The sequence below is a fragment of the Macaca thibetana genome, chromosome 2 (assembly GCF_024542745.1).
Source record: "Macaca thibetana thibetana isolate TM-01 chromosome 2, ASM2454274v1, whole genome shotgun sequence".
NCBI classification, from domain to species: domain Eukaryota; kingdom Metazoa; phylum Chordata; class Mammalia; order Primates; family Cercopithecidae; genus Macaca; species Macaca thibetana.
In genome coordinates, this window is record NC_065579.1 from 165,725,723 (window position 1) to 165,739,921 (window position 14,199).

Genomic DNA, 14,199 nt, shown 5'->3' on the forward strand with positions numbered 1-14,199 from the left:
CTCTAGCTTGTTCTAGCTCCTTGTACATTTTATTCTCTTGGATTCTGACAAAAACTCCCACCTGGAAGTTTAACAACACGTTTTCAACATTTTTTGGCATTGTCCCCACTTTTGCTTACCACATTATTTTGTAAAGAACTCATAAGAACTGGGAAAAAAAGTCTTATAAAACAAAACATTTAGAAACTTCTGCATGGAGGACATGTGCTTGGAAGAAAACATGGGGCAGGTCTTTTGAGGCCAAAATTTTGAATAAACCCAACAGAAACCCTAAGCATCACTAAAGACTGAGTAAGAAAGAGTTTGGAGAGAAACAGTGAAAACCCTCAAGGGAGCTGGACAAATATCCAGTTGCTTTTGGCACTTCACAATTGAATGGCAATGCTTTTTTTTTTGCTGACAGTGTTGTGAAATCACAAAAAAATCAACATTATATATTGACCTTAGTATATAAATACAAAAAGATTCTAAAATAAAATCAATTAATAAATAGTCAGTGGATTATCTCTTTAGATTATCTGTAGCATGGTCCTACACCAGTACTTAGGAATTTACTATTTTGCATTATGGAATAATTACATAAAAAGTTAGACTGAAAACAAATACAGGCCTACTTGATTTTCCTTTTAATTCTGTAAACACATTATTACTCAGACTGCATTAAAACATTTAGCTTTTATTCCAAATTTTCTTTTAGAGACAGAGTCTCACTCTGTAGTCCAGGCTGTAGTGCAGTGGCATGATCAGAGCTCACCATAACCTTGAGCACCTGGCTCAAGTGATCCTTTCGCCTTGGCTCCCAAAATGCTGGGATTACAGGCATGAGCCACCGTGCCTGGCCAAAACATTTAGTTTTGATTGGGGCACTGTTAGATTTGAAATTCTAGGAAAGCTAGGTGTGAGGGCACAATTTTTGAGTTTATTATTTTCTTGACTAAGGATATAAAAGACTACATGTGTGAATCTAGGATGTTATCTACAACCAACCACAAGGAAGTAATCTCAAAGTGAAGGCATAAACTTTAATAACTAAAATGGAAAATATGTTCTTCCTTAATTTTTTCTTTTTTTTTTTTTTTTGTTGAGACGGAGTCTCGCTCTGTCACCCAGGCTGGAGTGCAGTGGCCGGATCTCAGCTCACTGCAAGCTCCGCCTCCCGGGTTCACGCCATTCTCCTGCCTCAGCCTCCCGAGTAGCTGGAACTACAGGCGCTCGCCACCTCGCCCGGCTAAGTTTTTGTATTTTTAGTAGAGACGGGGTTTCACTGTGTTAGCCAGGATGGTCTCGATCTCCTGACCTCGTGATCCGCCCGTCTCGGCCTCCCAAAGTGCTGGGATTACAGGCTTGAGCCACCGCGCCCGGCCAATTTTTTCTACTAATATGTTTTCTAACTTTACACCATCTATAACATTAAGCCAATTTTCTCTAAATATACTTCAGGACTTACCCTGAGGAATGCAATCTTGTTTCTAACATCTGCCACAATGGCATTCCAACTGTCTACCGCAGCCTTTAATTGAAGTGATTCTAGGTTGCTGTTGTAGAAAAGGAGACACAAAAGAAAGTTCTTTCTTTTTGTAACACTGAGGTTTCCAAACATGTCTATCATGCTTTCTAGCATATATGTCAACAAAAAATAAAATTACCCCCATCACCAACAATTACTTCAAATGGACATAAAGAGGTATGGACAGGTGTGTTACTAAAAATAACAAAAACAGTAATAAAAAAATTCATTTTTCAAGAGCAAATATAATTGATACTTCCAGAACAAGTTTTTTTTTCTATCTTGATGATATATATTTAGTACATGTTATAAAACCTTTGTAAGGAATCTTTCCAATGAAGCAGGAAAGCTTTAGTAATCTAATACAGTGGTGTTCTCTAAAATGTTGACCCATGTTGGAAGCAAGTTTTGGACTATCTTCACATTAACTCTGACATCAAAAAGCCATGGTTGGTCTATATGGCTCCTTTGTAAATTAGAAAAAGATACTGTCTCTGGGAGGATAAATTAGAAATACCCTCTCTATGAGGATAAATGAGGTTGCTGCCTTTATACAGTACATAAATTGCACAAACAATAGTTTTATCAACTCATGCCTACCAAACGACTTAACAAAAGTAGGAACAACTTTGAAGTCATTAGGGTCTATTATCTCTAGAAAAAATATTTCATATGGCCTTTTAAAAGGTTTTATCCGTTATAACATCCCACGCCAGTATCACCCAGCCCAACAATTTTATAAGAGCTGAACAAGTTATCACTAGGATAATCTCATACAAAGAAGTTCCATAATATCCTAATTGTATAGAGCACTCTTCCTCCTTCTAGCAAGCAAAAATAGATCATTTACAACAGTACTTCCCTGACTTGAGTGCACATCAGTATATCCTGATAATCTTGCGAAACATCAAAGACTCTGATTCTTTAGAATGAAAGAACAATGCTGATTATTAAAATAATAATCATTTAAAAATAATGATGCCTGGGTCCCAGAGATTCTAATTTAATTAACTCTTTAAGTTTGGTGTACCCCATGAAATTATAAATTTATGGAGAGTTTCATGCAACCTGTTCAATATTTGAAAATTACTCTATAATTACTATAAAAGCATAGCAGAAGACTACCTTTAACATACGATTTAGGTGTTAATACTGATGTTTCCCTAGGTGTTTAAAATCAGGCATTATAAAGGAAAACAATTAGAAAAAAAGTCTTCCAATTAGAATCTACCTTGTTTCATAAGTGTCTGGTGTTCATGTATGTCTCTGAGACTTTTGATCTACTTCACTACAGAGGAAGGGAAAAAATCTTTCAGCAGCTATTATTGTACATAGTACTCAGTAGACTTCTCAGTGCTTCAGCAGAAGCAGCCAAGTACAAGCATCAAAGTAACTAAATGACTTTTGAGGTTTGACAACAACAACAACAACAACAGCAACAACAGCAGCTTCTGGTAAAAGGAATTTCAGGGGGGAAAAACGAAACAAAACAAAACAAAACAAAAAAACCCACAAGAGCTTCTTTAAGAACTCTGATGTCACATATGTAAAACACATCACAGATTACATTCAACCGTGGAGACACTTGCTAACATCTCTAAAACTAATATGCATTAAGGAAGAGGGAAAGATTACCTTGCTGCCATGTGAGTCACCCTGGCAAGCTGATTGAGACATTCCTTTTCAGTCTGCTCTAGATGAAGCAAACCAAAATCCCTACGACACTGTAAGAAATACACCTACAGGTTTTTGAGAGAAAGAGAAAGAAGTTGAAGGTGTGCTTGTAAAGGAACATTCTCTTCTCAATCATCTCAAGTAAATTTAAAGCTATTTCTCAATTTCTTCCAATAGCATCTAGGTTCCTTGACCATTCAAGATACATCACAAAAGCTTTTAAATCTAATTTCTAATTTCTTTATTTAATGGTTACTAGGTTGGTAAACATTCTAGAGCATGGCTTTTCAAATGTGTACTCACACTGGAATCATCTCAGAAACTTTAAAAAATGGTGCCTTCGTCCCAGATATTCTAATTTGATTGATACTGGGTATAGCTTGGGCATTGGCATTTTTAAAAGCTCTCTGGTAATTCTAACATGCAGTAGTTTGAGAACACTCCTGTTATCTATTTTTTTGGTCATTGATGAAGAGGTAATAAGAAGATCATACAGAAAGATACAAATGGGCTTAGGAGATTACGTAGTTCAGTGTCTCTCCCGTAGCAGGAATCCTTTCCATATCACTACTTGTATTCATTTAGCTTCTGTTTTTTACTACTAAACACTCAGTATTCACTAAAATACACTGTTGGACAGCATTAAGTATTAGAAAGTTCTTTCTTTCTAAAATTAATAATAGAAGCACAAAGAAACTTACTGATTAAAAACAATAAAAAACACTGCATACAAACTTGAGCTTTTAAAGTAATCTGAACTTTTTCTTTTGTTAAAGCTAGTATCCCAACAGTATTCTTCATGGATTTTTGGTTCAGATACTACTTCTTGGTTGCTGACTTCCAGGATCCCAAGTACTCTGCTAGAGAACAGAGCTTACCCATGACAGGTGGAAGGTTGGTGGTGCTTTTAATGTCAGCGAGCTCTCCAAAAATGTGAATCTTATTGTGTATCAAGTTTTGTTATGTATATATAAAAATGACATACACACATACAATCATATTTCTTTTGAGAGACCCTAGTTGTGTGGTGGTCTAACTTAGAAAAATTTGGGTAACTTTACTGCAGTCTGAAAAGTTGGGTTTTTTATATTCAGGTGTATGACGTGTATGTATTTTTGTAAGATCTATATCGGAAGTAGCAAACGAAGATATTGTGGCAGCAATAAAACGTTATTATTAGAAGTTTGGCTTAGTGACTTGGCTTCATCAGAATTTCCCCAAGATGTCTGTATTTGCTTTACATACTGTAATAGACCAATTTCTTCAAGTCATTGGGGGGAAACAACATAAGATCATCAAAACTGTAGTATTCACACATGATATGCCAATGAGTCAAAAAAGCACAAGACTTTGAGCTGTATTTTCCTGGCTGATACTAAGATGTCTTATTTCTGTTTATACAAAAAACAATCTTTTAAAAATTCTTTAGTATGATGGTATACAAGTAGAAGTTTTCCCCTCACCCCATACCCCTGTCCCCGTTTTGTTTTGTTTTTACCTCCGCTGTTAAAGCTCTGCTAGTTTCTGCATTCAGTTTGCTTATGTATGTTTTCATTGTGCTTTCCAGATTATGTTTTTCCACTTCCCACTGAGATCTGAAATACATGATCATTAAAGACTCTGCAATATTACATCAAGCACAGCCTTTTTCATCTAATTCAGGAGGAAGAAAGATAAGTTATACAATCAGTAGGAAATTATTTCTTGGAGAAGTATATATAGCACATAGAAATAAGAGAGGATATTGTTCAATCCCTATTGTTATTCTTTACTTATCAAGAGTATAGAAGTTTTAAAGCTATCAGGGTAGAGGTTATGATTCAAAACTTGGCTCTTAAATCAAGTTGTCTGAGGATGAATCTTAGCTCCACAACTTATTAAATGTAAAACCCCTGGGCAAGTACAATAAACTGAATGTTTGGGTACCCCCAAAACTCATATGTAGAATCTTAACCCCCAAAGTGATGGTATTAGGAGGTGGTGTCTTTGGGAGATGATCAGTCATGAGGGCGGAACTATAACGAATGGAATTAATGCCCTTTTTAAAAAGGCTTGAGAGCGCTCCCTTGCCTGCCTTCTGCTATGTGAAGTTACAGTGGGAAGACGGCTGTCTATGAGGAAGTGGATCCTCACCAGATACCAAATAGGCTGCTACCTTGATCTTGGACTTCCCAGCTTCCAGAACTGTGAGAGATACAATTCTATTTTTATAAGCCACCCAATCAATGGTATTTTGATAGAACAGTTCAACCTAAGACAGCAAGCTATTTAATTTCTCTATACCTCAGTTTCCTCACATGTAAAAATCAGGAAAATGGAAAAAATGGTACTACTTAAAGAGCTGTTGTGAAAATTAATTCAGATAATATAAAGCACTTTGTGTTTGGCACATAATAAGCACCAAATAAATGTTAGCTACTATCTTGATTAATAAGTTCTACATAAAATTTCTATAAGCTTTTTTGTTATCTCAATGATAGTAACCACACAGGTTTTTATTATACCTGTCATTAAGTGAAGTCACTGCATTAAAATATATGACTGGTTCTTTCAGTGCTCACATTCAACATTTTCAGTGCTCACATTCAGTGCTTACATTCAACAATGAAAGCAAACCCTATAGTTTGAGAGGGAAGGAGGGAGATGATGGTAAAGACATTGTTTATGAAGGACATTAGGGAAATGGTTACCTATGAGGTTCCTTTTTTTTCTATCCCATCTCAGCTTCCTACACTTGAGTCCCAGAATTCTATAAACATACAAACCAAATTCTAAATTTAATGAAAACAATTAATTGAAAATACAGCATTATAATAGAGACTGTCACAAAGGCCGTCATTGATGTTTTATTATTAGAAACACTTGGATACTTGAGGACCTAACAAACATTGATGAGAAATTTGGTAACAGTATATTATAAATATCACTAAGGTTAGACTTTTTTGAGGAGAAAAAAATAAAATATTCAAGCAGATATATTAACATAAAAGGAATTATTATACCACTAAATATCATGTAAAATTTGCCTAAAAGAAAAAAATTACAAATTGGACTTCATCAAATTAAGTTTTGTGCTTTAAATGACATCAAGAAAATGAAAAGGCAACCCACAGAATGAGAGTATTTGAAAATCATGTATCTGATAAGGGACTTGTATCTGGTAAGGGACAAGAACTCTTAAAACTCAACAATAAAAAGACAATCTAATTTTTTAAATGGGCAAAGGATTTGAATAGACATTTCTCCAAGAAGATACATAACTGGTCAATAAGCACATGAAAAGATGCTCAACATAATCAGTGGGAAAATGCAAATCAAAACCACATTTATATACTGCTTCACACATAATACAATGGGTAAAATAAAGATGTAATCTAACATGTGTAAGAAATGTTGATCAGAATGTGGAGAAACTGAAACCCTCATACACTGTTTATAGGATTAAAAAATGGTGCAGCTACTTGGAAAACAGTTTGGCAATTCCTCAAAAAGTTAAACATAAAGTTTACTGATCACCAAGCAATTCTACTCCTTGGTACATACCCAAGAAATACAAAAACATGTTCACAAATCTGTATGTAAATATTGATAACAGTATTTATAATAGCCAAACAATGGAAACAAGCCAAATGTCCATCAACTGATGAAAAATAAAATAAGATATAGCCAAGGAATGGAATATTATTTATCCATAAAAAGGTATGAGTAATGATACATGCTACAACATGGGTGAATTTTGAAAATATGTTAAGTGAAAAATGTTACTCACAAGAGGCTACATATTATGTGATCCAATTTATATGAAATGTTCAGAAGAGGCAAATCCATACAGACAGAAAATAAATTAGTGGTTGCCAGAAGCTGGAGGAGGGGAGAATAGGGAATGACATCTAATGGGCTTCTTTTTTGGGGTGACAAAAATGTTCTGGAAATAGATAGTGGTGATGACTGTAAACCTCTGTGAATATTCTAAATCAATAAATTGTATATTTTAACAGAGATAATTTTATGCTATATGAAATGGATTTCAAAAAAGTGTTATTAAAAAAATTACCCACAGGCAAAATAGATGAGTAAGAATAAAACTTGGCCAGTTACATAAAGCAGTCACATCTAATAGTATTGACTGGGGTAACTCTTAAGATCTAGTCTCTGGCAGTAGTTTGTTCTAGGACTGTAACGCTGCTGATACAGATTCTTCTAGCAGTTTTCTAGAGTCAAAGCTAAAGTGACCATACCTCCCTATTTGCCTAAGATACCCCCAGTTTACACCTTTTGTCCCAGTGTATTATTAATACTGTTCAACATCAGTCTCAAAAGTATGCCAGTTTGAAAGATAAATAACATCGATATGCCAGTCAGAAAGTGTTCAGTGAAATACAGTTTCAGAGAGAGTGCACCCAAAGAAAAAGCTAAGTTTGTACCTTTTCATAGAAAGTTGCTCTTTAAGGTTCTTGATTTCATTATCTTTAGCGTGGATTTGACGCTGTAATCTAAGCAAACAAGCAAGAAAGTCAAAAGATGTTAGAAATTATTTGTTGTTAACACAGTCAGAACAGCTCTAACTACAGCTGTGGAGGAGACAAAGTATGTCCATTTGGTGCCACAAATCTTGAGCCTGAATACAACTGAACTCCTAGAACTGGCCCTTTTGAAATGTATCTTGTTTCTGATGTCTGATTTACTGACTTCCCAAAGAGAGGGGAACTAAGTTCTAATTCAGTAAATTAGAAAGCAAAAGAGAAGTGTTATCTTGCATCCTAAGTGCAGTGACTTGGAAAAATGTTTTTAGCTCTTCATGCTTCAGCTTACCTACTAGAAAACAAGAGATGGTATCTTCTGATTTTCTAAGCCTGTTGTGAGATTAAGAACTTTAAGTTCCTTAAAGTGGTATTATATCAAGTCATGCAAATTATGAAAGATTTAAGGTCTAAAGGAAATCAAACCTTAAATATTGAAGTGATGAGGCTATGTGTAAATGCAAATTAAAACTATGAATTATCACCTGGGGGTCACTCACATGATCTTATCATGGAAAGAATGGGTAAAAATTTTGTATAAATCAGAATCTATAGCCTGTGATCAGCTTCAAAATTAATATGTAAGAAACTAAGAGAAACGCAAATACTTTTGGGTTGACATATATTCACATACCGTTTCTGATGTTCCTCCCTTATGCTGCTGTATCTTTTCACAACCAAGCTTTTACATAAACCTAGTAATTAACTTCAATATGAAAAGATTTATAATAAAAACACATTTCTCTTTAAGTCTCTAATGTATTTAAACTCGGGATAAATAGAATAATTTTGGTTAATATAAATTATTGGAATAATAAGTCTTTGAAATGATGACTTTAATGTTGGATGGATTGCTCACTACTAGATTTCAGAGACTACCCATTCACCTTTACTCTAAGCTTCTTAGAAGACTTAGAGACTTATAGGTAATGCTCTGTTGGTCTGAGAATGCAGTGAAAAGAAACCAGGTCTCTTTCTGTACAAAAGAGGTCATGTTCTCAAGTGAAATATTAAGAAATATAAGCTTTGTTAGTGTAATATATAGGAATACGTTGACAGAGTTGAAAAGCAGTTAAAATTTGTAAGACTGACATCTCATTTGCCTTTGTATACTTCCATTACTTCAATATTCTACCCAACTCTAGTTTAGAGTGGGCAATAATAGTTGACATAACTAGTGGGGAATTCAGAACACCTAGACTCTTAAATAATAGAGGATAAGGTAGGCATAGTTCTTACTATCCAGCTCAGATAAGAGCCAGCTACATATGTTCAGGCAGTCCTAACTTCTCAGTCTTTTTCTCATGTTTAATATAACAGGATGAAATTACTAGATTTTCTTTCTGAAAAATCTAAAGTTCTCAAGTTAACTCTAGCTGACTATCAAGTTTTATTACAGACTGTTGACAGCAGTTTCTTGACATATGATTAACTGCTTATTGCAGTTTATCCAAAGTAAGTCACTTCCATAAAATTTTCTTTGTTAACACTTCAACTATCATCAACAAATATTTGCCAAACATTTACTGCACACATCAAATTGAATTAGGCCAAAAAAACCCACACCATTTTTGCTTTCTAATCTCCATATTCCAAGATCAAAGAAGCCAACATTTACAATTAAAGAATATTTATATTTTATCACATACTCTTGGGCAATGTTCAGATGAATTACACGAAGAAAACGTTCAAAAGCTTATCTGAGAACACAGAGTAGTCATTATGTCCATTCTGCTTTGATGCCCTGTCTTTTCTTCCATCTCATCCCACCTAACCTTCAATGCCTAGGTTCAGTACTGTGTCTTTAATAAAGTTCTTCATTGAAAGAAGTTCCTGATCACAACAATCAAAAGTATTCTCTCTACCCTACAAAACTTCCACTAAGTATACTCTTGTTTGACAGTTATTCATTGTTTTTTAAAAGTTAACTTTTTATTTTGAGATAATTGTAAGTTCACATGCAAGTACAAGAAATAATACACAAAGAACCCATGAATCCTTTCCCTGATTTCTCCCAATGGTAAAATCTTGCAAAACTACTGTATAATACCCTAACCAGAATATTGATGGTGATAGAGTCGAGATACTGAACCGTTCTATCACCACAGGGATCTTTCATTTTGCCCTTTTAAAGCCACAACCACTTCCCTTCCACTCTCATTCCCTTCTTATAACCTTGGAACCACTAATCTGTTTTCCATTTTTATAATTTTGTCATTTCAAGAATGTTCAGCAAATAGAAACATATATAAGCTTTTGGAACTGGCTTTTTTCATTCAGCATAATTCTCTGATGTCTGCAGTGTTTGTAGTATTTGCAGTGATATCACTGTTTCATTCTGGATGGTAGTAATTTATGTCTTTTCTTTTATGTTGTCAGTCTTGCTAGAGGTTTGTCAATTTTATTGACCTTTTCAAAGATACAGCTTTTTGTTTCATGGATTTTCTCTACTATTTTTCTTTTTCCAACTCATTCTTTCTTAGTTTCGTTTTTTTTTTTTTTTTGAAATGGGGCTTCGCTATGTTGCCCATGCTGAACTGTAACTCCTGGGTATTCAAGCAATCCTCCCATCTCAGCCTCTCAACTAGCTGGGACTACAGGTGTGCACCACTGCATCCTGCTTCTATTATTTCTAATCTTTGTAATTTATTTCCTCCTGCAAGCTTTGAGTCTATTTTGGTTTTCTTTTTCTGGGATCTTGGAAGTGAGAGCTTGGATTATCCACTAAAGACTTTTCTCTTTCTAATGTGTATATTTAGTGTTATAATCTTCTCAGCACTGCCTCAGCTGTGTGGCACAAATTTTGACATACTGTATTTTCATATAAATTCAATGTATTTTGTTTCTCTTGAGATCTCTTCTTTGACCCATGGATTATTTAGACATGGGTTGTGTAGTTTCCAGGTCTTTGGAGGTTTCTTGGTATCTCCCCGTTGATGTCTAATTTGACTCCATTGTGACCTGAGAACATGCTTTGCATGATTTCAACTCTTAAATTTGTTGTTGAGGTTTGTTTTATGGCCCAGAATACTGTCTATCTTGGTAGATACATCCTGTGGTCACTTGAAAGTATGTGTATTCTACTGTTATCTGGGGTGTTCTATAAATATCAATTAGGTCCTGCTGGTTGATGGTGGTTATTGAGGTCTTCTATATCCTTGTTGATTTTCTGTTTAGTAGTACTATCAATTGAGAGTGGAGTTTGAAGCGTTCAATTATAATGGTAAACTTTTTCATTTCTTCTTTCAGTTCTATCAGGTTTTACTTCATGTGTTTTGAGGCTGTTTTTCGTACATATACCTTGAGGTTCTTGTGGATTGATCCTTTTATCATTAGGTAATGTCCCTCTTTGTGTCCAACAGTCTTCTTTCTTCTGAAATCCATTTAATCTGATTTTAATATAGCCACTCTTACTTTTTTTCATAAACGTCTGCAGGATATATCCTTAGCTTTATTCTCATTTAGGTCCCTTTACCCTCCTCACTTTTTGAATATATTGTTGTGTGTCTTCTACATACATTGAATTCCACGAGATGGTGTTAAAATTTTTGCTTCAACCATCAAACATGGTTTAAGAAATTAATAAACAGTAGGAAACTTATTATTTATCTTACTCTTTACTCATTCTGATGGTCTTCTTTCCTTTCTGAAGTTTCAAGCTTCTACTATATATATATTTTTAAAGTTTAGAGACCTTCCTACAGCCATTCTTTAATGGTAGGCTATGTGAATTTGCTAGCAATAAATTCTTATAATTTTCCATCATCTGAGACTGTTTTTATTTTCTTCTATTCCTACACAATATTTTTGCTAAATACAGGATTCATGGTTCTGCTCTTTTCTTTCGTTAACTGAATAAACTGCCACTTCATTCTGGCCTTCATGGTTTCAAATGAAAAATCTGTTGTCATTCAAATTACTGTTCTCATAAGTAATGTTTTTCTCTGCCTGTTTTCAAGTCTTTTCTTTGTCTTTTGTTTTCAGAAGTTAAGTTATGATGTGTCTTAGCATGGATTTGAGTTTTTGCTATTTGGGGTTCACTTAGTTTTTGAATTTGTAAATTTATAAATTTCATCAAATTTAGGAAATTTTCAGTATTTCTTTGAATACTTTTTCAGTCTCTCATTCTGCTCTCTTTTTGAAATTCCAGTGACAAGTACTTTAGCTCTTTTGTTATTGGCTCAAAGGTCCTTTAGACTCTTTTTAATTTTTTTCCCCCAGTCTATTTTCTCTTTTTTCTTTAGATTGAGTTCATTCTACTCATCTGTCCCCAAGTTCACTGATTCAATCCTCGGTCATCTCCACTTTACTAGTGATTATATCCAGCAAGTTTTAATTTCAATCACTGTATTTTCTAGTATATAATTTCCATTCTTTATTATAACTTATTTCCTTCCTGAGATATTCTAGGTTTTCATTTGTTTCAAGATTTTGTTGAAGCATTTTTATGATGGTTGCTTTAAAATCCTTGTCAGATAATTCAAATATCTGAATAATATTAATATTGTCATTTGTTGGTCTTTTGTCTTTCTTGTCTTAATTTCCTGGTTCTTGGTATGATCTATGTTTTCTAATGTAGCCTAGATATTTTGAATATTATGAGACTCTGGGTTCTATTTAATCTTCCTATTTTTAGCAGGCAGTCTCCTGTTGAGGTATAATGTAAAAGCCAAGGAGGTGTGTATGCATGGCTTTGCACTGAGCTCTACCAAATGCACCCCAGGAAAAGTGGGCACTGACTCACACTGCCTCAATGCAGATGAGAGTGTACAAGTTCAGCTCCCCTCCCAGCCCAACTGACACGTTCCCATGAAAGTGGAGCACCAGCTCACACTGCCTTTTTGCCTCCAAGTGGAAAATAAGATCAGCTCCTTGCTGGGCCCTGCTGACATTAGGAAAGGAGAAAGCAAAGGACTGACTTGCAGTACTTTGTTGCTGCAGGGTAGAAGCAGAAGTTCAGCTCCCTGTTGTGCCCTTCTGGCACCAGCTGAGGGAAGGGGGTAAAAGGGAATGCCAACTAGCCCCATGGGTGAAGTCTTAATTCCTAGTGAGAGGGAGTAAGGATGAAGCTAGTATTGATTAGCTTTGTCTCAGACTGGCTTAAGTAACCTTGGTGCTGGGTAGCAGTAGAGGTTCAGCTTTCAGCTGGACCACACTGACACATCCTGGCAGAGGAATTAAAGCACTGTCTCCTTTTCCCCAGTGGAACTTGGAAGTCAGCTGCTTGCTTAGTACTGCCAACACTACCCCAACAGGAAAATAGGATTGCTGCTACTTACTTAGGTGGGAGAATCAGCGTGTACTGCCTACTTCCAAGGGGTGGTGTGGGGCCACTAGTGTGTGGCTGCAGTAGGGTGGGTATTGTCAAAAAGCCTTTCTATTGTTATAATTTCATTTTACTGATCCTTTGGCTAGAAGGGACAGGCTTTTCTAGAGTTTTTCTCCCCTTGTGCTTATTAGCAATTCTAGGTTGAAGGCTTCCAAAGTGTCCCGAGATATACGGAAGGCAGAGAGAAAATTTACTGCCAGCTCATTCCTCAAGTCTCAATGTCTTTAGACAGCATGCTTTCTTATTCCATCTTCTAGAGCGTCCCTATGCTTGTCTGTTTCGTTACATCCAGGGTGTTAAAGTTTCAACAAGAAACAGCTGTAAGGAATGGGACTATACATCTTGGTGGACCTGGAAGTCTCTGTTTTATGTAATTTTATCCTTACATGTTAATCTACACTCTCCATTAGATCATAATGAATGTCTCACACATCTTGGTATCTTCTACATGTGGCTTCCATAAGTTTTCTAATATAGTAGGCCCTTGATGTTTGGTGAATGCCCAACACGAAATGTTCATTTTTGTGAAGACATATGCATCACCTAAAGTGGACTGCTTATAGCCTCAAGCATATAGAGTGAGTGCATGGATCCGTGGTCAAGAGTTGTGGAGGGATATCTTCAGATGGAAGAGAGGTAGCTCATCTGCATTGATGGCATTGCTTTTCTAATCTCTGATATTATATGACATATTTCTGGATTGGTCATCCAGATGAAGTTCTGAATGCTGAAGTACAGTTTCTTTCTTTCTTTTTTTTTTTTTGTTTTTTTGTGAGTTTTGCTCTTGTTCCCCAGACTGGAGTGCAATGGCATGATCTCGGCTCACCACAACCTCTGCCTTCTGGGTTCAAGCAATTCTCCTGCCTCAGCCTCCCAAGTAGCTGGGATTACAGGCATATACCACCACACCTGGCTAATTTTGTATTTTTAGTAGAGATGGGGTTTCTCCATGTTGGTCAGGCTGGTCTTAAACTCCCAACCTCAAGTGATCCACCCGCCTCAGCCTCCCAAAGTGCTGGGATTACAGGCGTGAGCCACCGCGTCCAACCTAAAGTACAGTTTCTTAAATCATCGCAGCCAGCTTCATTTGTCTAAGTTTTCTTAAGTCCTCACAGCCTTCTGAACTTGAAGGATCTCTCTAACTTTAGTCAGGATAAGTCTGACAATGT

The 14,199-nt window shown here is 35.7% G+C and overlaps 1 protein-coding gene across 8 annotated transcripts in view; it reads right to left on the bottom strand.

The window, feature by feature from the left end:
- The window catches only part of DZIP3 (DAZ interacting zinc finger protein 3), a 97,505-nt gene that overhangs the window by 15,024 nt on the left and 68,282 nt on the right, over positions 1-14,199 (bottom strand). For all 8 annotated transcript variants that reach the window (XR_007723644.1, XM_050781975.1, XM_050781976.1 and 5 more), the window contains 4 exons: positions 7,606-7,674; positions 4,680-4,776; positions 3,143-3,246; positions 1,448-1,535 (listed from right to left, as the gene is read on the bottom strand). Coding sequence is in view for 7 of the 8 variants with exons in the window: in XM_050781975.1 (XP_050637932.1) it covers positions 1,448-1,535; positions 3,143-3,246; positions 4,680-4,776; positions 7,606-7,674 (358 nt within the window). In the remaining variant the exon portion in view is untranslated. The remainder of the gene's footprint in view (positions 1-1,447; positions 1,536-3,142; positions 3,247-4,679; positions 4,777-7,605; positions 7,675-14,199) is intronic.